The 24,003-nt window shown below is 48.8% G+C and overlaps 7 protein-coding genes across 7 annotated transcripts; 2 read left to right on the top strand and 5 right to left on the bottom strand.

The window, feature by feature from the left end:
- Window positions 1–3,721: 3,721 nt before the first annotated feature.
- Window positions 3,722–6,794, bottom strand: Aud_000506 (ATP-dependent helicase; the record flags this gene model as incomplete). Its single annotated transcript, XM_043286015.1, has 2 exons — window positions 3,722–6,358; window positions 6,426–6,794. The coding sequence occupies 2 exons, from the start codon at window positions 6,792–6,794 to the stop codon at window positions 3,722–3,724; spliced, it is 3,006 nt and encodes a 1,001-aa protein (XP_043141950.1).
- Window positions 6,795–7,218: 424 nt separating this feature from the next.
- Window positions 7,219–8,187, bottom strand: Aud_000505 (acetamidase/formamidase family protein; the record flags this gene model as incomplete). Its single annotated transcript, XM_043286014.1, has 1 exon — window positions 7,219–8,187. The coding sequence occupies one exon, from the start codon at window positions 8,185–8,187 to the stop codon at window positions 7,219–7,221; it is 969 nt and encodes a 322-aa protein (XP_043141949.1).
- Window positions 8,188–9,376: 1,189 nt separating this feature from the next.
- On the bottom strand, window positions 9,377–10,598 carry Aud_000504 (PP2C family serine/threonine-protein phosphatase; the record flags this gene model as incomplete). Its single annotated transcript, XM_043286013.1, has 5 exons — window positions 9,377–9,771; window positions 9,844–9,946; window positions 10,002–10,296; window positions 10,353–10,462; window positions 10,533–10,598. The coding sequence occupies 5 exons, from the start codon at window positions 10,596–10,598 to the stop codon at window positions 9,377–9,379; spliced, it is 969 nt and encodes a 322-aa protein (XP_043141948.1).
- A 591-nt stretch (window positions 10,599–11,189) lies between these two features.
- Aud_000503 (cytochrome b5-like heme/steroid binding domain-containing protein) lies at window positions 11,190–12,266 on the top strand (the record flags this gene model as incomplete). The annotated part of the gene is made up of 1 exon (XM_043286012.1): window positions 11,190–12,266. The coding sequence occupies one exon, from the start codon at window positions 11,190–11,192 to the stop codon at window positions 12,264–12,266; it is 1,077 nt and encodes a 358-aa protein (XP_043141947.1).
- Window positions 12,267–12,460: 194 nt separating this feature from the next.
- On the bottom strand, window positions 12,461–12,942 carry fkbp3 (peptidylprolyl isomerase family protein FPR2; the record flags this gene model as incomplete). The annotated part of the gene is made up of 2 exons (XM_043286011.1): window positions 12,461–12,629; window positions 12,710–12,942. The coding sequence occupies 2 exons, from the start codon at window positions 12,940–12,942 to the stop codon at window positions 12,461–12,463; spliced, it is 402 nt and encodes a 133-aa protein (XP_043141946.1).
- A 415-nt stretch (window positions 12,943–13,357) lies between these two features.
- zrfB (low-affinity Zn(2+) transporter ZRT2) lies at window positions 13,358–14,419 on the bottom strand (the record flags this gene model as incomplete). The annotated part of the gene is made up of 1 exon (XM_043286010.1): window positions 13,358–14,419. The coding sequence occupies one exon, from the start codon at window positions 14,417–14,419 to the stop codon at window positions 13,358–13,360; it is 1,062 nt and encodes a 353-aa protein (XP_043141945.1).
- A 1,940-nt stretch (window positions 14,420–16,359) lies between these two features.
- On the top strand, window positions 16,360–17,152 carry Aud_000500 (uncharacterized protein; the record flags this gene model as incomplete). The annotated part of the gene is made up of 2 exons (XM_043286009.1): window positions 16,360–16,588; window positions 16,650–17,152. 2 exons carry the CDS (start codon window positions 16,360–16,362, stop codon window positions 17,150–17,152), a joined length of 732 nt encoding a protein of 243 aa, XP_043141944.1.
- Between the last annotated feature and the right edge of the window lie 6,851 nt (window positions 17,153–24,003).

Genomic DNA, 24,003 nt, shown 5'->3' with positions numbered 1-24,003 from the left:
AAGCCGCGCGGATAATCAGCAGGCCATTCCCCAGCCCAGCCGCTCTTCCCGCCCAGCTCGAGTAGTAAGCAGCAACTGCCAGCAGTGCCTGGGGCAAGAAGAGCAGACTGGCCCTATTCCCGTCCATAATGTATCAAACCCCCTGCTTTTCCCTCCGTTTCTCATTCTTTCCCCATTCTCCAGAAAATAGGGAAAGGATGCAGCGGTGGACAATCTACTTCCACCGCTGTTTGTCCCAATCAGAAGGTCGTGTCTCGTCATAAATTTGACCTCCCTGGTTATGTATGATTACCGGGGGTTGGGTTCGGCGCGGGACAGGATTCGACCCTATTGGAAGCAGAGAAACGGGCGCCCCGGTTAGTGACGATTCTAGATTTGGGAGATCGAGATTCTTTCATGGAATGTATCAGACCAGGAACAGGAACATACCTCGCAGGTCTGTGACAACTACTCTATCACTGCTGCTGGCGCTGCTGGCCAGGGTGGAATTTGAATCGTTAACTTTGTGAGGCATAATGATTGATTGATTTGAAGGAGGGTCGAGAGATGGATTTAGTGAGCCCGAGGATGAAAGAGTGTTATATAGATAGGTTTCGAGAGTATGTGTGGCGGAGCAAGGGTGAAGACGGGCAAAGCAGGCGAGAACAGGTACCGAGTAGATACTCTAATTCAGAAGCAAGAAAAAGAGAAGCGATTGATATAAAGAGGAGGAAAGATTGTTGCTCTTGATGTTGAATGGGTGATGCCAGTGGGTTGAAGCTAGAGAGTGAGAATGGGGACTGGGACGATGGGGCCCTTTTGTATGCTCTGTGTTGCTAGATAAGAAGCTATGGACAATCAAAAGAGGAATAGACAGAAGTATTGAAGTTTGATACAAGAAGTAGACGAAGAGGATAATCAAAACAACGGAAACCGAAATGAAATTCTACATGAATCCAAAATAAATGCACTAAAATAGCAATTGGAGACACTCAACGCGAGAGATGGATCAGTCACAGCATGCACTTCTCTATAGATAACTATACGCATAATGATTATTCCCCTTTACAGTTGTTATGTCAAGTATGGAGTACAGCCATTGGATAGAGAAAGAGACGTCATCTTTTCCATTTATTATCCATCCAGAATGCAGGAATTTCGAAAATACACGACAAGGCATCCTTTTTCTGGGGAACACTTGCTAGACAGTGCTGGTAGGACTGTAAGATGATCCATTCAGAGCTGTCCTAGTGCAACTCATTCGACTCCACTGATGCTGCCAGGGGCAAAAAGCCAAAAAGCAAAGCCAAACTACGGGACGAAAGACGAGGCGACAAACCAGATTCGATAATTCCCACAGGGTGATGCAGATGGCGGTTGATCAACTGATCTAGTTAGTTGGCTTATAGTTGACCTTTCTGGATAGTCTCAACCACATCATTTCATACTTTCTGCTGGACCATCAAGAATGGCGAAATTGTGCGTTGTAGTTTACAGCAAATAACTATTCTCGTTATTTGGTAGCAATATCAAGCAATAGAAACCAAGAGTTCAGTAACATGGTTGTCTTTCAAACGCATCGACCTGAGGTGAGGTGAGGTACTCCGTACTGCCCAGTCCTCCCTAGCCACATTCCATTCCCTTGCAGTGTAAGCATCACTGCTCAGCCTGATGAGGCTGAAGTGTCAATCGCCATCCTTCTTCCTAGGTACCTTCTTGAGACGACAGGTAGGCGCTCTGCGGAGAATTCCGTAAAGACTCTACACGCAATTCCCAACAATGATGAGACCAATGATGATGTAGATGGCTGTGCGAAGTGCGAACTGAACAGCTATCTACTGGCCCCCATCTGGTGTGGCTGTCCTGCAATGGCTGAGGCGACTGGCTGCCTGGTCTCACGCTCAAGAGAGCCTGGACTCTGCCTCCTTCGTCACTGCTGATCTTGTTTAACCTATTTGCATTGGCAATAGACTCCATAGGTATGGTTTCATTCCGTCAAATGAGGGATTATTATTGCACTTAGCCTCCTAACTGCTAAGATGGGGATGAGGATGAGCTGTTCACCCATGCCGTGCCTTAGGCCAGCATTACCGGGTACGCTGCCTTACATAGCTCAACGAAGGCTACTGTATTGATCAGCAGTGATTGGAAGGGCTGCAGTATTCAACGTAATGATACGTGGTCTACTAGGTCCCCACTGGTCTAACCTGGACAGGGGATAGTCTCACTAAGCTGGTGTGGGCCATGTCACCTGATTATGTACTATTAATATCTAGTCCTGTTACAGAATAGTGCTTTGGTTAGTCAAGCCATCTAATGAGGGAAATTAATTAAACAGAAGACGAGCATTTAAGACAACGTCTCCATGGACAGCACCAAGGAAATGAAGCTAAGACCTGTGCTGAGGAAGCATGAACGAGTATTCCGTACGAAGTACCGAAATACCGCCATGGCCTATACTCCGTACACACCAAAAATACCCCATGTCAACCCCATAGCTCCCTGATCCACAGCATAAGAGCACATAGTCTGAAAGCTACTCTGTCTAGACTCTAGATAGACCTTTTTCGTTCGAATGGAGCAAGGTGCCGGGTGCAACGGAAGATCACAACACCATCGTTTGGGCTATGGAGTAAAGCATTAAGTACGACATCATAATGGTCAATGCGGACGCAGTATGGCCACCTACTTTCTTGCCAGCACTCCCTACTGTCCAAAAAGACGATAGCTTTAGGGGGCACAGAGTACAAGTCCAACCTCTTTCTAGACTCTCCCTAGACCCACCAATTGCCAAATGAGCTTTGATCACTCCCCACGTAGAGGATGAGTAGTGAGAAACAAGTAGCGGAGTTGCGGTGAGCAGTTGGCGTTTTCATCCTGCTTGACGTGAGGTACACTCGGTGTACCTGAGTTAACACTCAGATGCGTGTCACTAGGAGTAGCTGTACAACTTGTAAGCTTGTGCTGCCCTGAGTCCGTTCCACCTGGAATTAGACCTTACAGTTAGGTTCGCTGTGGGGTGCGCGGGAGTTCCTGAGACTAGTATTAAGCTACGTAGACTTACAGTACTTTCTTGACCGACACTTCTGGCTATGACTGGCCGTTAGAAAGACCGTCTAGGCTACTGTGTAAGGTACCTCTTGTAGGTGGTCAGAGTGAGTAGACCAGAGGCAGGTAAGAGTCCATGGCGGAACCCTTGTTTAGGAGAGTGGGTAATCTTATGTTGAGCTGGCTGTCCGCAAGGAGGGGACAACTCAGAATGGGATAGGCGCATTATTCTCGTAATCTTTGGGTACTTGTCACTGCTGTTGGAGCTGATGTTGATCTACCACTGGAGGGTAGTGGCATCCCAGCGACAGAGTTGATCAGTAACCACTACCTACCTTACATGTCTCTCAAATAGCTTCAGAAGTCAGGGCCCACGCTGAGAAGTCATAATTTTGTCTATGATGTTTCGGTATGGTATGTGGATCGTTTCAGACTGGGCTGGTAGGATAATAGAAGTTTAATAGGCTTGGACTGACTGTGTTCAATGTATCTTTGGGCCAGCCGTGCAAAGCGTGACCATGTCTGATTGCTCGTCTCATCATAAGGGATAGTCACTAGATTGTCATCTATATACGCAGATGTTCCAGTAAAAGATCGAGATGCTTGCTAGGTGCCACGCCTCGCTGTTGGCGTGCCCAATCACTCCTCAACGCCTAACGTCCAAGCCATGTAATTCCACTCAAAGTCCCTGGGGTCATCGCGATTGCCCATTGCCTGCCTTTTTCCATCGGTCGGCCCATCCATCATTTATCGTTCTTCGAATCCCCAGCGTCTTTCGCCCCGTTGGTCCCGCTTGTTGCACCATCGTCATCGTAGTGGTATGAAACGTGGCCACGGGCCGTACGCCGCCTACTGCGCCCGAAGCCTTCTTATTCTCACCAGTACCGCGTTCAGAAATGGTAGTCTCCTTCATATGCGCTTGTCCCTGATTCTCCTCACCATTTTGCAGGATTCGTTTCTCTGTGGTCCTCGAGGATGAGGCCAACCAATTATACTCGTTGCTGCCCGATGGCTCAAGAATCGGTCGAGATGGTTGAATGCGTTGCGTCTGCGGACGATGACATGAAAATTGAGAGGGAATGACGCTTTTGAAGGCGGGATTTGGCAAAGGGACGTGGTGCGCTTGCCCGGGCAGGCCTTTGGCACCGATCTGAGGCTGCGAAGATGCCATGGAGGCTGGTAGACAAGGATCCTTGGCTTGCGTCGAAGACTTGCCGAAGAATCGCGAGATGTTCTCTTGAGAAAGTCCAACCGCACTGCGACCGGCCGGCCCTGTGCTGTTGCGGTTGGATCTGCAGTCAACTTTGGGGGCTGAAGACTGCGCGGCGTGTGAAGTAGACGTGGTGCTGATGTATTCTCGCGCCGTTGAGAAGCCGAGCGACATGGTTGTGGGCGCGGAGGACTGCGCATTGTTAACGGTGTACGTAGAGGATGACAGATAGGTCGTGGTGGAAGAAGACGACGGATTTGGATTGTAACGCCGCCTCTTGGGGTCGGGCTCTTCGCCCCAAGCCCTCGAGCCATCCCACTTAACTACAGCATCAGGGGCTTCTTTGCCATCGGCCGTCCACTGATCATCTCGCAACGAAGGAACTGAGTCGTACGCCGCAAGTATGCTCTCAGGAGAGGGTCGGGGTCGCCGCAGGATGTCAGCAATTCCATAGACGACCTTCTCTTGCAGGTTAGGCCCGAGTGGTCGAAAGCGACTTTCGGTGATCTTGGGCGGAAGGAAACTCGTCACGGTTGTCGTCGCTTCTTCGTTGCGAGATTGCTTCAGCGGATAACTGAGATATAACAGCGCCTGCGCTCTTGTCATGGCAACATAAAGCAACCGTCTCTCTTCGTCCGAGTCCTCTGCGCGCGAGTGGGGGATAATGCCATTGTACACGGCTGGCACAAAAACCACAGGCCATTCGAGGCCCTTCGCTGCATGGATGGTGGAAATGGTCACTTTTTCTTGGGGTTGATCGCCATCTTCAGAGAGGACCTCGGTTGATAACGCCACGTTTGCCAGGAATTGCGATAATGCTTCTTCACCCTGATGGGCCTGCTGTTGGGAAAGCCCCTGAATTTCAGGCAGACTATCATCCTGATCCTTTTCAGCTGCAGCCGCAGCCGAGTCACCTGCCTGGGCCAGGAGCTCTTCCACGTTCGCCCATCGGTTTTCCTCATTCTGAGAGTAAGTTGCTGTAAGATATTCTCGGAAATTGAGTTTCTTGATCACAAACTCTAGAAGCTTGCGAGGGGCGGAGCTGTCAGTACATTCAAGAAGTTTCTGCCTGGATGATTCAACGATCCCAACCAGAGTGCAAAGGCCTTGGTCAGTAAGTTTGGACAGGATTTTGTCGGTCGACCTGCGACCTTGCGCTACATCTTTGATAAAATTCCACAAAGGAATCTTTGCGGCGTCTGCACCCTTCATCAACGTCTTCACAGACTCCTCGCCGATCTTTCGTGATGGTACGTTAATGATGCGCAGGAGCGCATCGCTGTTCCCTGGATTGCTTATGACTCTCAGGTAGTCCAATAGCACCTTAATCTCGACTCTGTCGAAGAAGCGCAGACCACCAACCATCCTGTACGGTACGCCTTGCTTTCCCATCTCAGATTCGATATGTCGCGAAAGAGAAGCTGATCTGAGCAGGATCGCAAAATCCGAGTAGTTAAGCAATTTGCCTGTCAGGGCAATGGATCGTTTGATCTCAAGCACGATCCATTGAGCCTCGGCCTCCGCAGTTGGCAGCTTGCGCAGCACAGGCATTGTTCCCGGGCAATGAGTCGGCTGCAGCTTCTTGACTGGCCTAGATAAGTCCTGCTCAATGACGTCCTGCGCCGACCTTAAAATAGAGCCAGATGAGCGATAGTTGTCTTCTAGTAGTATCACCGATGCGTTTTTGTAATGCTGTTGCATCCGCCCGAGGTTCTTGATCTCCGCCGACCTAAATCCATAAATGCTTTGGTCCGGGTCTCCCACGACTGTGATTCGGCCATTTCTCGCTGCAAATAAATTCATCAACTCGTACTGAATATGGTTGGTGTCTTGAAACTCATCGACTAGGACTGCCTGGACGTTCGAGACGCATTTTGGATGTCTTTTCAGCAAATCGGCGCATCGGAGAAGAAGGTCGTCATAGTCGAGCAAATTGGACGTCGCCAGGTAACTCTCGTACTCGCGATAAATTTGGACAAATTCTTGATGCTCCGTGGACTTTGGACCTCTGGAATACTTCACTGCGATCTCATCCGGGCTGACGCCGTGAGCCTTCTGGTGAGATATGCGCGCTCGAGCAGTGTTTGGCTGAATACTGCACCGTAAACGTTTCACTATCCTCTGCCGATAGCATTGTTTAGCAACAGATGACTAGAGTGTATTCACGGTGTCAACAAGTGATGCCTACTTTGATAATCGCCAAGCTATCGCTGGAGTCTGCGATGCCGAAACCTCTCCGCAGCCCGATCAGATAACCATAGCTTACCAGGTACCGACGGCATATTGAGTGGAAAGTTCCAAGAATCAGTTTATGTTGTACTTCATCGCCTACCAGCTTCGCGAGCCGTTCTCGCATCTCACGACTCGCTTTGATGGTGAACGTGCAGCAGATGACATCCTGCGGTTGGTATCCATAATGAGATAGGAGATACGCGACACGCGCGGTCAATGTCTTCGTCTTTCCTGAGCCCGGAGGAGCGAGAACTTGCAAGATGGAAGCAGGTGAAGTTACTGCGGCTTTTTGAGCGGTGTTCAGGCCTTCCAATGTGGAATCCATGTGGTCCAGATACATAGATTGCTGTTGTTTAGAGTTACATGCGCTTCACCCGCGACAAGCCTCAACACGCTGCGACACGAAATCATGTGACCAACTATGTGCAGAATAGCGAACCTGGGAGTCGTACTAGTACTTGGCTCTACGCTCTACGAGTGGCATTTCAGAAGTATGATTAAATAATTGATGGGATCTTAATAACACTCGTGGAAACGTATCAGTAGAAGTATCTTCCTTCGCGAAGAAAGTGGGTATCATGAAATTGGAAGGACATGGAATGGGGCGCATGAACCAAAGCAAGAAGAAAATATTCCGCGTTCATAAGACTAAGAAACTTCTAATGATTGGTCTCTGTAACTTCTGGTTCTCGAAGAATACTTCGGTCAATCAACGTGTGCAGCTGGATGGCATGAATATGGCTGAAGGTTCACTGACTTGGGCCAAAAATGTCCAACGGAATTGTCATTGCCACCACGAAGTTAGGCATGTTTACCGCCTCGATGATCTGTAGATCGCCGGCCACACTCGCTATCATGTATGCCTCACAACGAGTTAACCCCTTAGTGGCCACCATCCATTGAATGGTGTTCCGGACCGCTGTTTTGGAGGCCTCGTGAAGCGTTTGGCCGACACCGGTTGTTGCGTATCTGCCAGATACAGGCATTGTAGTTGTCGGCACAGTGCTGAAGGAGGTCTCGTATTGTGGACTTGTCACCCACGGCATGTCCTTGCACAGTTCGAATCGAAGTGTAGCCTTGATTGAGGTCTCGATTGCGGTTCCGCATACTTCTCCATGACCCTGAGCAGCGTGGCCATCACCACAGCTAAATAGAGCCCCATCTGTCTGCACGGGCAGGTAGAGGGTAGACCCGACGGTCAAGTCACGGCAGTCCAGATTACCTCCGGCGTTGGTCGGAGGAACCGTAGACAAGTCTTCGTTCGTTGCTGGTGCCAGGCCGATACAGCCCAGGAATGGGCGCAAGGGAATCCGTATATTATTCTTAAAAAGAACGTAGCCTTTTTCCTTATTGATTTTCCAGATATGAAGCGAAGGATCCGGAAACTCATCTGCTAGAAGTCCGAATCCAGGAATAGTAGCTGTCCAACCCCAGTCCGCGGTCTCCAAAGAGATGACTTCGATTTTCAATGTATCGCCCGGTTGCGCACCTTGAATATAAACTGGACCAAAGACAGGATTTGCCGCATCTATATCCAATGAGCTTATTGCTGATGCGTCAGAAGTCATCTCAATCCGCCCATTACTGCTGTCAATGGTATCAAACGTGACGACCTCCCCTGACGAAATAACTAACGCAGGTGGGATCTTCCTCGACCATCGCGCATGTCCGCTGTCGCGCCCAATATGGCACATCCGGCATGCCGGTGCTGAATTCATGGTGTTGTCCTGGACGGTAAGCGCTGGGCCAAAAGGGGGATCCCGACACCGGAGAAGAATGATAGAACCTTAACAGTACGGGTTCTCGCACCAGCAAGAGCACGAAAAAGAAAAGAGGAGATCAAGTCAGACGAACTTCCTAGAACAGAAGCAACTGAATCATGACGTGGAAGTCATTTTCACTTTTAGCCTTCTAAGAAAGAATGGCAGATCTATGATGAATTCGATATCATTAACCAATCGGGAGACCCCACTCAGAAGGAGTGTCAGAGTGTCAAATATAGCGGCAAATTGTCCTAACTAGAGAATAAGGATGAGACATTAGTAGACTGGATAGGCAGGTGGTATCTGATAGCAGGGAACTATGATAATGATATGACAGGGCTTAACTAAAGCGAACCGGAATCTATACCAGAGAGGAAGGTGATGGAGCTCTTCGTCCACACAACCCTGGATCGGTGGACCTCCATGGAGAACAGAACTTGGGGAGCTGCCGTAGGAAGGGGTCCAATCAGGGGGGACGATTTCGTTGTATTCAGAACCCCTCCATACCAGTCCATCGAAGTATTTACAATTGTTCCACTGAGAATTTGACAGTTGACGCATGGACGGATGAAGAGATCAGTTTCAGGTCGGGCTCTTGATCGAGCAGGGGTTCTCTAGTCATCCGTGACTAAAGTTATTCTGCATACTGAGGACTGGTTGTGGGTGTGACGGAGTCACAGCCAGTGTATTTTAGCGTGACTATTATTATAATCGTCTAGTGTGATGCTTGTTGACTGGAGAAAAGCACCTTCTCTTTTGGGGATAGAGTCTTGAGCATCCTTCCCTAACGGCACTTATCATCATTAGAACTACGGACTATGTGGTTAATACTCCGAATCTGCTTTATAGATTGACGCCACAGGATAGTGAGTTTCATATGACTTCTATTTCTGTTAGATCTCTTAATTTGAAATGAGGGACTCCGTATTCCAGATCTATCAATCTAATCCGGATGCTCTATGTACATTTTAGCCGCTTTTGAAAATGCAATCCACCTCCAGCCCATGTCCAAGATATCCAGAATTTATCACCTGTAGTGCATGTATAATCTCATTAATTGCATACACTTCTCCGACAGATATTACAGGGTCATGTTACCTGCTTTGTTCTTCTGAAAGTTCCCCCCGTTTGCTCTGCCTTGGTTCTAGGTGTTTTGACCGTCCAATAGAGCCACGATACAGGACGCGTTATCGCTCCCCCCCTTTGTTGTTTGAGCTGCAGCAGTAGTCGCAATTTCTTGAGCTATGTCGCCAGCTCTCATCCCGCGCATGGATAATCTCATCACATGATGGATCAAGGTTGCATCGTCAATGTTATCACTAACGCCGTCGGATGTGACCACCACGAGATAACGTCGGTCTGGCGAAAGCGTCATCCGGGTCATGTGAGGTTCCACAGACAGAAAATTACCTCGGGTCTCTGGTGCTGATGAACTAGAGGACGCCCGTCGGGTCTTTGAGGATGCATATTCGTCACCGGCATTGTTGATTGGGTTCTTATACTGAAGATCTCCCAGCGCTCGTGACATGTTCAGACTGCCTAGGATGAGTTGAGATGGCAAAGGTCAGGAAGTTGATGTAAGCTTTGAGCTTTTTGCATAACCATACGCACCTAGGCGAGCAGTCCCTCTTCTCGTGTTGACAGCGCCGCCAGCATCTTCAATTCGAGCCTTCTCATCGGGTGTATCCGGTTTATGAGACTTTGAAAGCCGTCGCTAGCGCATAAATCAGCCAAAATCGCTTGGGAACCAGCAAACCCTCCTCACTTACGATTTGGGATGGGTGGTCGGTTCGGTTGTTGCGTTCGGCTAGGATGACGTGGGAGTCTCCGAGGTTGGCTACAACAAGGTCGCCCTTGGTGAGGTTGACGAAGCAAAGCGCGACAGTGGAACCGGAGACGGCAGGCTCGGTGGTTAGATTGTTGAAGGTATCCAGCAAAACAGCATCTTCATCGATCAATGCCCCTCTTATGGCTGCTTCATAGTCGCCTTGGGCGAACTCAGGACGCTTAGCGAGTAACAAGTGCAGGTTCCGGCTGGCATGATCGGAGACTAGCTCGGAGCCACTAAATATCAAGGTCAGCCTATGTCCTCTCAGACGCTAACTTGACAAAGCCCTTACTGCCCGTCGTAGACCGCAAAGTACGTGAGCTTATCGTTTGTCTGGGAAGGAAACTGATCTGGCAGAACGAATGTGCAACGATCCTCCTGAAAAGGTCTACCCCCTTGGACCTGCAGTTGGATTAGTCAAAGAACAAAGCTGTACGTCTGGTTGAATTAGAAAATAGAAAGGGTTTCTCACTTGGCCTGCTCCTGCATCGAACAACAGAAGCGCATCTGAGGTAGACAAGATAGTATTGCGAAACATTTGGTATCTGAAACAACTTTTGCCAATAGATAATAACCGGTCAACATATCACTTCAGACAGATACTCGTGGTTATCATCCAGGAGAGTCAACGCTGCCAATGGTTCGAAGATCGCCTGACCAGGTGGTGGCGCCTGGACACCATGACGCCTTGAGATCAACCACAGCTGTTTGCTTAGCCATCATATTGTGCTCATCCATGCATGGCCACCGCAGGTCCTCATCCGTGGATCGAGCGTAGCACGATAGCCCGCTCGACTGGTTCTGGTACACTCATGAACTTTCCATGAGAAGTTGAAAATTGTCCTCTGCGGATGAGCATGATGAGACAGTGAATCGTGTGATAGTCAGTAATTGGCTATGAAGACCGTCTTCAGGGGATCAAGTAAGGTGCATAGTATATATCTTCGAAATAAGTGGAGGTAGGTACGGAGTACTGTACGGTTGTGTCTATCCATACCATAATTCCACGCCGGGTTGTGAGCTCGAGCCACTTCTTTCTGTCATCATTTTTTGCCTTTGCTCCCCTCCGATCCTCAGGTACCCTCTTTCATCGCTTTCTACAGACTATTCTAGACCTCGGTGCTCCGGTATGGGCTGGGTCGGAGTAGTGACGCTTCTTGCGACTGCATGCTATTTGTTTTATCGATACCCGCCTGCATCGTGGACTCAAGAGCTCCCTCCTGCCCCTTCGCCTCAGCCGCCGGCATCAACCTCCGATGAAGCCGAGACAACCAACCTTCCTTCGAAGAATAATAATTTGCGGAGAAATGAATTGAAGGCACCAAAGAACGAGAATGAAGATGCGGATGATCCTCAAACCACACCAAAAGCGTCAGCGACGAAGGCGTCGGTTCTCGATGTCCCGACACTGCACCTTACCAGCGACCACAGTGACAAGGCAGCGGGTCCCAGTAAGCGGGACAATGAGCAGCAAACACGCAATGGCTCTACCAAATCGCCACTAGATTCTGAATCTATCACATCAAGTGGAATAAACCCGATTCCCGTGGTATCTCCGCGCCAGGCCGGATCCTGCACCTCCTCCTTGATGCCTCCCCCTCCCCCTCCACGTCTACGACCGTCGACGCTACAGAACCAGCAGCCTCAACCAACCTCATCGCTAAGCCCCGGGCGATACCTCCCACGTCCCATGGCAGGCAGCGCACTTCGTCCGCCACCATCTGCTGCTGCCTCTCTGCGCGTGCCACCAGGCAGCCGCCCCGCAAGCAACAACTCGCTTGCGCCTACACAACTCACGCTGAAACCGTCGACTACAGCGAAGAAGGCAATTTTGGAACCAGGATACTCGCCGCTCGATTGGGCCGCGCTCACAGCGAAGCCGAACCATAATCTGCGGGGCGCGAACCTACCCCCGACTCTCATCAGAGTGTCACCGTCCATGCTGAAGGCGCAAAATGGCCGCAAGGGTTGCGATGCGTGGACTTCCTACCAAGGCAAGGTCTACAATATCACTCCATACCTTCCTTTCCATCCCGGCGGCAAGGGAGAGCTGCTTCGGGGTGCAGGCAAAGACTCAGGGAAACTGTTCATGGAGATCCACCCGTGGGTGAACTGGGATGCGATCCTTGGGGAGTGCCTAGTGGGCATTCTCGTATCGGAGAACGAGGCGAATGCGAACGAGAGCAGTCTCGATGCGATGGACTGATTTCTTCATGCGGATTTTGCGGAGTAAGGTACTTGTATAGACTTGGGCCCTGGATGTAGACCATGTTTATTTGCACAACTAGATACCCATAGAGAAGTCCGCATCGTGACCATCAACCTATATGACAACCTGCAGCATTCCTCAAGCCTAGGGAAACACTGCCGTATCTTTACAGCCTTCAATAATCCAACAGCCTACAGCTCATCATTGTTAACCCCTTCAATCTTCACCAACTCCGTCTCAAAAATCAACGTCGCGCCCCCAGGAATAGGCCCGATTCCGCGGTCTCCATACCCATACTCAGGCGGGATCGTCAGCGTCCGCTTCTCTCCCACACACATATCCAAAAGCCCTTCATCCCATCTAGAGAATAGAATAAACCCATGTGTCAGCCACTGCTCCCCTGAAACAAGGTCCCGGAAACCAGGAGTAAGAAGACTCACCCCTTAATGACCCGCCCCGCACCAAGATTGAACTTCAACGGCTGGTTGCGACCATAGCTCGAGTCGAACTCAGAACCATCCGCCGCGAGCGTGCCCCGATAGTGCATGTGGACTGTATCGCCCTTTGTGGTCTTGCGGTTGCATTCGACCTCGTGCGTTTTCTCGATGCCGAGGTCGGCGGAGAGGGCGAGGGTGGTGAGGGAGAGGAGGGCGGAGATAAGAGGAATGCGCATTTTGAATATTATAGATGATTCGAATGGAGGAATTGAAATTGACTCAGGAAGATACTGGGATGTAGAGTAATTGGAGCGTTGCTATGGTTGGGTCGGCTGTTGTTGGGCGTGAGGTGCTCCAAATGGAGGCAACATGGTTAGATGGCGATCTGCCGGAGTTTGCTTAGTATGCGGCGCTCCGTCGACGACTCAAACGTATCACCCATGCAGCATGTTTGATGATGTGACTTTGCGGTCTCCTCTACAGTCTGACATGTTGACCAAATATTTATATTAAGTAGAGATAGAAAGCCGCTACTTCTCTACGAGTAATCCGGCCAAGTAGGTGAACTTGAAGCAAACTAGATTTATGGTCATGATCTATATACATATACACAGAGCCGATATCGTTGACAGTCATGCAGCCAGAGCGAGATTAAGCCCATTTCCCAAGCAAAGCCATCAGCAGCGCACCCAGACATAATAGACCAAACGCTGCAAGAACAGTTCGGATCGGTGCCTTGCGCATCGATGGACTGAACATGAACTCATGAGCCATGAGCTCCACAAGAGCCGTGTAGATGAGGATACCGGCAGAAATGGAGTCAAAAACTCCGTTGACAATAAGAGTAGTGTAGCCTTCGGGGGGATAGCTTTTACGGACCCCCAGTCCGATGGCGATGGCAAGAGGCGTAGAGATGCCGTATGCGAATCCGAGTATGTACGGAGTAAAGCGTTTTGAGCGGGGCCAAGGGGTCGTTGCCAGGCGGGAACCCAGACCCAGACCTTCGAATGTTTGGTGGAAGACCAAGACAATGTAGAGCGTGATAAATTCTTCTCCGGATACCGCCAAGGTCAGGCCAATGAAGATTGAATGGAAGATGATACCAAACTCAAGTATGAAAATCGATGTCAACTGAGCGGCATAGTCCTCGGTTGAGGAGATCTTTTCACCCAGCTCGGCGTCGCGATGCTCTCGGGAGTGACCGAGATGATCCTCTCCGGGCATGTGGCTTTTGGGGTCGACGGTTGCGGGCGGAGAATCAAGAGATTGATGCGCATGATCGTCGTGTCCCAAATCACCAAAGTGGTCATGACCAAAGCGCGCGTACCGCATCACCATCAACTCAACGAAGAACAGCACAACAATGGTCATGAGGACGATACCTTCGACCCAGGAGTATTCGGTAATCGGACCAGTGAGACACGGATTGGTCAATGCATCGTGTGCTGGTGACAAAAGATGGATGAAGGCGGTAGCAATAATGACACCCGAACCAAAGTACTTCGCAACGAAAAATGCTCGTCTGAGAAACTTAGAGGTGCCAAAATTCCGTGCAAAGACTGGAAACACAGAACCCAGCATCGAGCCGACCATAATCACGAAGATGGACGATATACGCAAGCCCATGCGCCCGTCATACTCGTTTCCGGTATCGCAAGAAGGTGTGGCACCCGTCGCCGGGTCGCGCACCAGAAGAGTGTGAAGGCCTTGCATGATGGTTTTTTCTGCGACCTAGAAGGCGAATCGACAGAGCCACTGGAGGTATAGACAGGTATCACAGAGCGACTTCAAACAGCACGGACCACTTCCGAGCTATGAATGAGTGGGATGGACGAGAAAGGTGCACAGATCAGATCGCTCAAGGGATCGACACAGGCGAAAGCCCAATCAAATCAAGGCAGAGGTTGGACAAGGGATTCCACGAAGCAAGAAACACGTGGAAACAAGCTCGGATGAGTAGAGAACAAGTGATCTTGTCCTTCCTTGAAGGCTTGGCCGCGACTCTTATATTTGCACCGCAATGGATCAAGCTGGCAACAGGTCGGAGACTTTTAATCGCAATCCTCAAGGTCCCTAGAGTATTCACTTTAGACTGAGTACTAAGCCTGCTTAGCCAGTGATCAATAGCGAGGTCAGAGGATTGACCGTCGTGTATTCGCTGACAGTCAAGACGGCAGCAGGGATTTTGAATCCGCAGTCGAGGACCTTGGTGGCACAGCAACAGACCCAGCAGGCAATTAGGGATTCCGCGATCCCCGATGAATCGTCCGTATGGGAGATGAGATATCCGATGATGGACACTCGTTCCCGATTACCAAATTTACCACGACAGATAAGGATCCTGTGAGATGGGGATAGGCTCGTCGAGGAAGTGGTGAGAATTGATGGTTGGAAAGAGGTCCATGGTGACAGTATATCTCCCACATCACTCTGAATCATCTGTCTCATTAGTGGGAGTGGTCTTTGATGGGGACCTTGGGAGAAAGCGGTTCCGCAAACCTTTTAGGTAACGAGCGAACAGACGTCAACATCGAAGAGTTTTCGTCCCGCCGTGAGGACCTTGGGAGCACGCCGCCCCTCATTTCCACTGCTTCTGATTGGCAGCGGCTAGGTCTCAGGCTGGGACTACATCACGTGAACACCTTACTTAACCTAAGGTGTAGCCGCACGGAGTCCAGCTCGGACCAATTACCTTCCACATGGCATCCTTGTTGTATGCAAGGGCAACTCGAAGTCCTCACCGGATGAAATAGGAAATCAGAACGATATTGAAACTACCGTACCTATATCTGTACTATCTACGGAGTAGAATGATCAGAGGAGTCGTTGTCATCCAATTAAGGAAGAGTTGTAGAAAAGAGATGTGGCATGAGTACAACACATATAGAAGGCGGTGTGCGATCAAAGGAAGAGGTGGAATCGATATCCGCCATCATTCGTAGGTTTATGGAGTCCTCCGTGCAGAGTCTTGCTCAGAGAAGCGAGGAGAGTGGTAGCTTTGCTGAAGAAGAGGTCGCCTGGAGAGTATGAAGCTGAATTTGTTATAGTGACTGCGGTGGTCGTATATCACAAGTCGGTATGAACTTCATAGCATATCCAACGTTCCCATAATCGGCGTCTATCGAACCATCGGTTAATTCAGAGAAAACGGCCTAGACTACTGGCTGCATGGAGGACGACAATCCTGGCAAAGAGCAGACTCGTCAAAGTTTAAGACATGGGGATGTCTGGACTCTTAATCAGCCAATGTCAGTATAGAAGCCGCAAGGGTTTGCCGAAAGAATAACGGTATGTAATAGGGCCGATGATCCCTATGTCTCTACCGCTCTACAGATCCAGAAGGTGTGGAATTCTGACGCTACCAAAACTGATGTTTGGAAGCGTGAGGAACCTGATTGGAGCTGCTTGACGCGGCTTAGTCCGCTCGCCCATTCCATTACCTTAATGATTGGTGTCACGTGATAATTCAAGTCCGCAGCATGACTAACTGCTTGGGACGGCCCTTTACTGACAACCATCTTTATTGTATGACACTCGCAACTTTGTGGTAGCATCGGCCTCCCTTTATCTTTGAGGACCTTTGTAACGACGAAATCCAGCGGGGACAGATGCAGTTGGTCAACTGACTGTGACGTCAATCCTTCCACATTAGCATGGCACCTGTTCGGCGATACCTTCGAATCAGCAAATACTCTGTCCTTGAATGTCGAATCTATCTCGAGAATCCATCAGATTCTCGGTGGCTTCTTGATAGCCGAGACCCTGTACTTCCCCGGATATTCGCTGCCATCCGTCCATTGGTACTACCAAAGTTACGAGAGGAAAATGAGAGGTTGTATGCTAGGAAGAAAGGGAAGCCGGTCAAAGATGTGATAGCTGAAGGTACTGTGGGCTTCTTATTTTGGGAATAGTGGATATCGGGTGGTTATTGACTTTAATGCAGATGAGTTCGAGGTCGCCTTATTCCTTCGCGAATCTCGCACACGCCACTCACTCTTGACTCGACACAAGACCTTTGAGGGCACCGGAGACATGACAGATATTGCCATAATTCGGTCCGAAGGAGACGGCGACAAGATCTTAGTTGAGAGTGACAGTGAAGCTGACACCGATCTGCGTGGTATTCCGCAAGCGAACACAAGCGACTCCAATGGCAAACGCCGCCGAGGGATGGACGCGCAGAGCCCAGGTGGACAACGCACATCAAAGCGCCAGAAAGAAACTGACTCGCCCCCGGAGGAGCTTAGTGCCAATGGCGATGACAAGAAGCTAGGATTTCGGACACAGTACGACGGATTCAATATCTACGGTTGGGTTCTATGTCTGCTGGTGACGCGAAAAGGCGATAAGGCGAGACCTCGGCCAGCCGCTTCTGATACTTCACGTCAGGCGCTAATGGAAGAGTGGATTTCCACTCAAGCTCAGGTGGACTTGGACGAAGATTGAAGCTTGTCCGATATTGTCAGGGGATTTCTTTGGCAGCGAGACATGTTCTGTGGAAATGTGGCGGTGGGTGACATTCAAGGTAGCAAGGGGTTTCCCCTTTCTGTCAGCATCGTTTGCCATCAATACGGAGATCGAAAGCGACAACGTCATCTGCTACCCACTCATTGAAACCTGCACGAATCGTGCCACCGCGGTGTCTCATGACGATAAAACATTGGCCGTTACCTCAAGATCAGTGCCGGCAACTAGGGTTTTCAAGCATACAGCATGGGTCACTTGAGGCAGGAGCTAAAGGTCACTTAGACTGCGACCATGTTCCTGCCCACTATCGACCAAACTGTGCGGATAATTGCATCGCCTGGCCTGCTGTCGCATGACGAAACAGCAAACCCTGCGTCTCTTGTCAACCAATTAGCATGCGTCTCGGAGCAGCAATTACTCAATCTTGCCTCTGTTGAGAGGCTTGCATTTTGCAGGCATTGAGATTCATGCGCAAGTGTTCTACTTGGTAGCACAGCATGATTGCCTTGCGCAGCACGATATGGGATCTCCTTACGCATGATGCCAATACCACGGTTCTCGGTGGGGTCTCGAACAAGAGGTTTGTAGCCATCTTGAAACGTACTACCTCTTGTCATTGTTGCGTCCCTTCTAGTCAAGCCACACCACCCGAATTAATCTTGTTGGCTTGCCTTGGGTTGTCATCCGCAGCCATCACCAGCTCGCCCTGGTACATGGATCGATTTAGAGTTTAGATTCCGCTTGTTCAATCGGTATCTATCTTCCTCTTGGACGGATATTCTGATGGCAATCTGGCCAACCATCATGATGCTGCAAAGTACCTGTCCACATCCATGTCATCAAGTTGTCCATGTCTATACTATGGAGAAAAGGGGAGAATTGGAGCTCTATGGCTCTCGACATCATAGAGGCAATTGTTCCTTGGAACCAGTCGCAGCCATTGCGAAACAAGACATTCTGTTGGGCTATCTTCGTTCCAAGTTCATGCGTTCGATATCCGGGCCTTGTCTCCGGGCCTTCCTGGCTTAGCCAGTTATTACCGCTCACCAGTTGATGGCGAAGTGAAAGCGGACACCGGACGTATCTAATTCCCCGTCGGCAAGATGCCTGTGGGGTTTTGAAGTCCCAACATTGCAACTTTTACTGTCGGATATCGATGGTCTCATGCGTAAGGTGTATAGTCGATCACAATCTGGTCACAAATCACTACTCCGTCAACATGGGTGAACAATCCATGATGATCATGGTTTGACGTCAGAACGGCTTGGTGATCATGTGTCGGCTTTTGGTTTGTAGACGAGTCTCTACTCCATACTTAGAAAATTCTCCTTTCCGCCCATCCCGACGGAAAGTGTAGGGTGGATCATTACTGCAGAATTAGGTAGTCTCGTGACCAACGAACGAAGGACGCTACTAGTCTCATGAGCCCACTTGGCAGTATTTAGCAGTTTTAGCATAGCAGTCACTCAGTAAGATAGTAGCGCTTTGTTTCCATTCGCAACCATGTTCAGAATACGTATAGGACTACGGAAGCGACGGACTTGGAAGATCGTTTTGAATATGGAGTCACTATCGAGCAGTGAACCATGGATTCGTTGGTTTCTAGAAACATTCCACAGCAAAAAAAGGACCGGAGACTCCGACACTAAGGGTTTGGGGAATCGCAAATGGAAGTGAAACACATGAATATCGGTGGGTAATCATGCTAAGATTTTGTTGGTACCGATGACTACTCTGGGTACTAGCTATATGGAATCAATAATTTTCAAACAGGAATTATGATATACCTAGTCTCCAAGTGGCAGGGCCCTGAGTGTTGCGGAAATGGCGTAATTCTTCAATAGAGACTACATAAACAAAGATACTCTGTATACTGGAAAGGAATCTAGATTCATTTGCATTATCCATACAATTGCTAATAGAAACGCAAAGCGGTAGTTATCTGATAGCCCTGCTGTTGGCCAACTTAGCCGAGATATTAGAACAAGCCCTGCATAACGATGATACTGTATTCCGTATGAAATTGTTCATCTTTGCAGCTAATTCTCCCAACTGAAGACCATCTAAGACTCTGGCCTATTAGAAGCAGACTAAAATGCTAAGTGTCAATCTAACCCTCAACGGTGCGGAATGAATCCCCCCAACAGTGGAGGTCTTCGTCCAATCTTGAAGGAGAAATCTTGTAATCTGCCATGTGCGCGGTCCCTGATTGTTTCCCATGTTCCAAACTTTCTGGTCCTAGGAGTCGATCGAGGTGTTCCGGATTTTACCTCTTCCATATTTTCCTCCCCCTTTACGGAGTATTGGTGTGTTACAGAGTAGTCTAAGGATTTAAAGGATCCACTGGAGACTATCACGCTGAGACTCAGCCACAGCGCAGGATCCGAAAGCGGACTCCGATTTGATGCGATTAAGCTATGACTTGGAACAGATTGAGCTCGAATATTCCGTAGATACATACTCCGTACTTTCAATAGAGATTACAGAGCTATGGGATATTAATGGCTGCGCAAGCGAGGATATTCGGGGTGAGACGAACTTCCAAAAAGGGTAAATGAATATAACCATCCGTTCCTGGTTTACAGGCTGTTCACGCATAAGGTAGAGTGGCAACTTGCTGAAATGGGAGATGCATGCTGTAGAACCATTAACCCAAGTATGATTGTTTCATGTAGACTCAACTGTGTAAATATCGATGGATCGACTACATTGACCCGTTGGTCGTCTGTGAAACGCCTCTATACACTTGCAGTATCTCAATATTCTACTCCATACCGAGAACGAAGCAACGAATATCACAAGCGAGCTGATGCGGAGGCGCAATAGTAGTGACTTGCAGGATGGTCTAATCTCTTGTGCATCTTGCTAGTCAACTACAAGCTGCAGAAGATCCTCCTGCCCGTCTTGCAGAGAAGGCACTAACAGGGATGATAGTATCATTAATTAAAAGTGCCTTGGCTTTACCCTTGAAGATGTCTTGCGACTACACAGATTTAGGTATCTCGATGACCTGGTAATGTTGCATTATGGTGCCACAAATATAGTTCGAGGGGCGTACGCCTGGACAGACTGCAGGATTTAATATCGAATCCAGCACTCATTGGATGCTCTTGGCCTCTCGCAGCAGGGAACAGCTTATTGAGTCTGAGGATGGAATCGCAATAGGCTGAAGAAGTGGCAGCTGATGCACTCTTTCATTATTGATTAGTGAAGCGTTGCAGAAGTGAAGAAAACATATTTCTTGGCCCACTGTTTGAGCCGTCGGCCTCGGGCATTTAGCCAGAGCGACGGAAACCAGGACCCAACGTAAATATCATGATTCATGACCTACTGAAGAGTAACTTAATCATTAATAGTTTTGATTATTAACAACCTGACATAATACTGGATAAACTAGAGTATGCGAAACATGTCAAAGGATTATCTCCCATGTAGATGGGATTCGTGAGCCCAAATTGATCGTCTGCAAGGGGAATCAGATCTCGTTGGTCGATGGTGTGCTTCGGCCCCTGAAAAGCTGAAACATCTTGTCTCATGCATACAGCGGATGATGTAACATGACGGTCTCCATGGTATTTCGTAATAACGTACCGTACGTATCTTTACAGGGTACATCTCCCCTGGATGCCAAAGTTTGAGACAGTTGACCTGTCGAATCTCCAGATTTACTTCAATAGAACGGGTAGTACCCCTGATCATCCCTGCAAGGGATCAGAGGTGACACTGATCTTCTCAACGATCATGCCAGACATGGTCAAGTTAAGACAAACTGGAAATGTTGAAGGCCTGAAATGGATGGTTTGGTGGTGGCTCGGTTCATCTCCATTCCCTGGTTTTCTGACTGGGGCGTCCGGCTATGACTCTATGACTCTATGACTCCATGATGACAGACAGATTTGATCGTCAGCCTCCGTCTTCCTGATGGTCCGATAGACAAATCAACTTGGCTGCCTGGATATACTACCGCCAGACTTTACTATTTTGAGGGCCAGCCTTGCCGAGGAATGGTCTTGAGGGCGTTTGGATGATTGGATTGAATTACCTTCAGGATTCTATTCCCTCCATAAAGGATCTGCGACTTACCACGTGTCTGCCGCCTCCAGGTCTGTGACCCTATTATGATTTGCTGCAATGTGCCCGAAAGACCTGTCGATACAAGTTGCATATTGATGAATGCATGGGCATCGGACTATTGATAGCACTGATGCGTTATGATTTGAGTCACTAGGCTGACGAATGCTCATATTGTTGATTCTACTGCGGACTGTCCAGCCTTCTCCGACTTCCCGTATGTTCCTTACCTGTACTTACGTAATAATGGGTAATGATGTTGAAAGAGTGATGCGCAGCTGAATTTCCATTGTATTCTGTAAGTCCAGATAGGCCGAGCCATGCCGCGGAGTTTCGGAAGCCAAAGAAGTTCAGGAACAGGGAAAAGAAAAATAAAGCCGAGTAACATACAAAGAGACGAACACTGGGGCATGGATCCTCAAATTTGCCACTGTTGTCTCCTACTCCTTAAACAACCAATCTCCCACCCACTTAGTTAATAATAATATTGCCTTTGGATGGACCAGTCGCACAGTGTAGTGGGACGTGGACTGGAAAGGGGTAAAAATTGGCGGTGAAGCAATCCCCAGATGATGAAGCAGTGGGCCCGGACGGGAGGAGCTTCTAGAAAATTTCCTTCGAATTTCCGATTGGGGCAATTGACCCATTACCATATGGCAGAATAATGGCAAAGCTGGACGATGAGTTCCTCTAGTGTAACCACCGTCAGAAAACGAACTATTCCGTACCTACGTCAGTATCTGACCGTTCCATGTGGGGCTCAGTTCCTCTTCATAGCAGGGATGTCCTTTATGTTCGATTATTTTATTTTATCCTTTATTTTTTTTTACTTTTTATTTCTCTCTCAGCTTTGGTTCTAATTGATTTATGGTAGCCTTTTTTTTTGTTGATGCCCATAATTCCGAATTAAAATTAAAATAAAATAAATCCCAAATGAAAATTAAAAGCGAGGATCACTGATTGCGAGCCCTATATTAAGCAGTGCCTGACCTCTTCTTCGGAATTTACCCTCTTTCCATCTCCAAACTTCAAAGCCCTCAAGCATAAATTCTCGTGTGGTTTTCTACCTTACACCAGACACACCTCACTGTCGAACCTCACGTTCTCACGCTGATCCATCAATATCCAAGCCCATCAACATCCCGTAACCAACTCATCAACATGCCTTCCATCGGTGGTACCGCTTCTCAATTCCCTCCCTGTCCTGGCCCTCCGCCAAAGGGTCCTCTGCCTCCTCTTCCCAAATAAACGATATTGGGGGCCCTTTAACGAATTTGATGACCTTGCGCCTTCGAGCGGCTCCTCCACGGCCTTCAATTCCCGTCGTGCGAATGATTACTACAACACACCGACTCGAGACGCTCATGAGCTGGGAGGTTGCAGCCTCTGGCATGGATATCACGACTTCAACTCGGTTTTGGCTCTAATACACTTCCTCGGACGATATGCCCTTTACTCGACCAATCCTACCCATACTTTGGACCAATTTCCAACCATTCTAATCCACGGAGAACCTCCGACCTTCTCGGCTTGATTCTGCAACAACCACGGTTGCGGAGATTTGGCTTTATTTCTATACTATTTCTTTCTGGAGACATGCGCAGGCGCATTGTTTCCTATTCTACCACGCTTATTCGATATCAATCGCGACGTTCGAATCACGCTGAATTTCATCGAATTGCGTGGGTAGCTAATTGATCAGCGCACACCGCCCGGCATCTTACATGGAGATGATATCAACATGGTGCTGAAATGATTGACCCCACTTCGAATTCTCAGCGGCATTGTCGGCAAGACCAAACCCCGCAAAGCAAGCTGACGACATGGTCAAGAACTTGGAATTGTCTCATTGTAAAGGGGTGCCTGAACTCTGGACCTAAGCTCCGGGATTTCCGCCAAATCCATGCTGCAGCATGGAGGCTTGAATCTCCTCCTGATCGCCCAGACGGTGTCAAAGCGTCTTTTGCAATCAGGACTACCCATGTTCGAGTGAACTTCTTCAACTTGGACTTCGCCTTTAATTCTGGGAGACTTATTTTCATTCTTTCTCATTTTCTTCTTGTTTCTTATTCAGATGCTTTACCCTACGTGGAAGCCTGACTATTTTTTTTTTTCCTTTTTCTGTCACTTTGAGCCCAATGGCATGTACTATAGACCTAATATACCCACATCGCATTGTTACCAGCGTTTGGATACAGTTAATAATGATGCAAATTCGTCAAGTGACTTTGTTTCTTCCTAATCGTCTTATGATTGTGCTACCTCGTAGAACTTGCTGGTTATGTCTCATAATGACAACATCGACTCCGCGTTCTGCGATTGTAAGTTTCACTAAGAGGATTAGTGGTTGATTGGCCCAGACAAAGAGGTACACATGCACCAAGAGACGTTGAACCTGGATGGGTGACTTCAATAGTGTCCCTGATCCCTGTCAATACATACCACTCCTATGCATTTTATTGAATCACAAGGCAAGGCAACGGGTTGATTGATGACTCAACTCCCTCCAGGCAACTAACCAACTAGTTAATCAATGGCGCAGGGGCAATTTACCCCTCCATTATCGCATGTCGACCTTGAGTGCCTGCTATTCTTATCACCATCGCCCGGATATATCTCACGGACATGCTCGGGGGGCGGGGTCTTCCCAAAGTGCACGGAACCATATATAAGGTTGAGGACCTCCTATTTGACACAGTGCCCTAGTGGCGCAATGCTAACTATGGAAAGGCACCAACACGAGATCCAAATCGCCTCGA

Source organism: Aspergillus udagawae (assembly GCF_001078395.1).
Source record: "Aspergillus udagawae IFM 46973 DNA, scaffold_1, whole genome shotgun sequence".
NCBI lineage: Eukaryota > Fungi > Ascomycota > Eurotiomycetes > Eurotiales > Aspergillaceae > Aspergillus > Aspergillus udagawae.
Note: the sequence above shows the minus strand (reverse complement) of the source record. Positions and strands in the feature narration are given on the sequence as shown.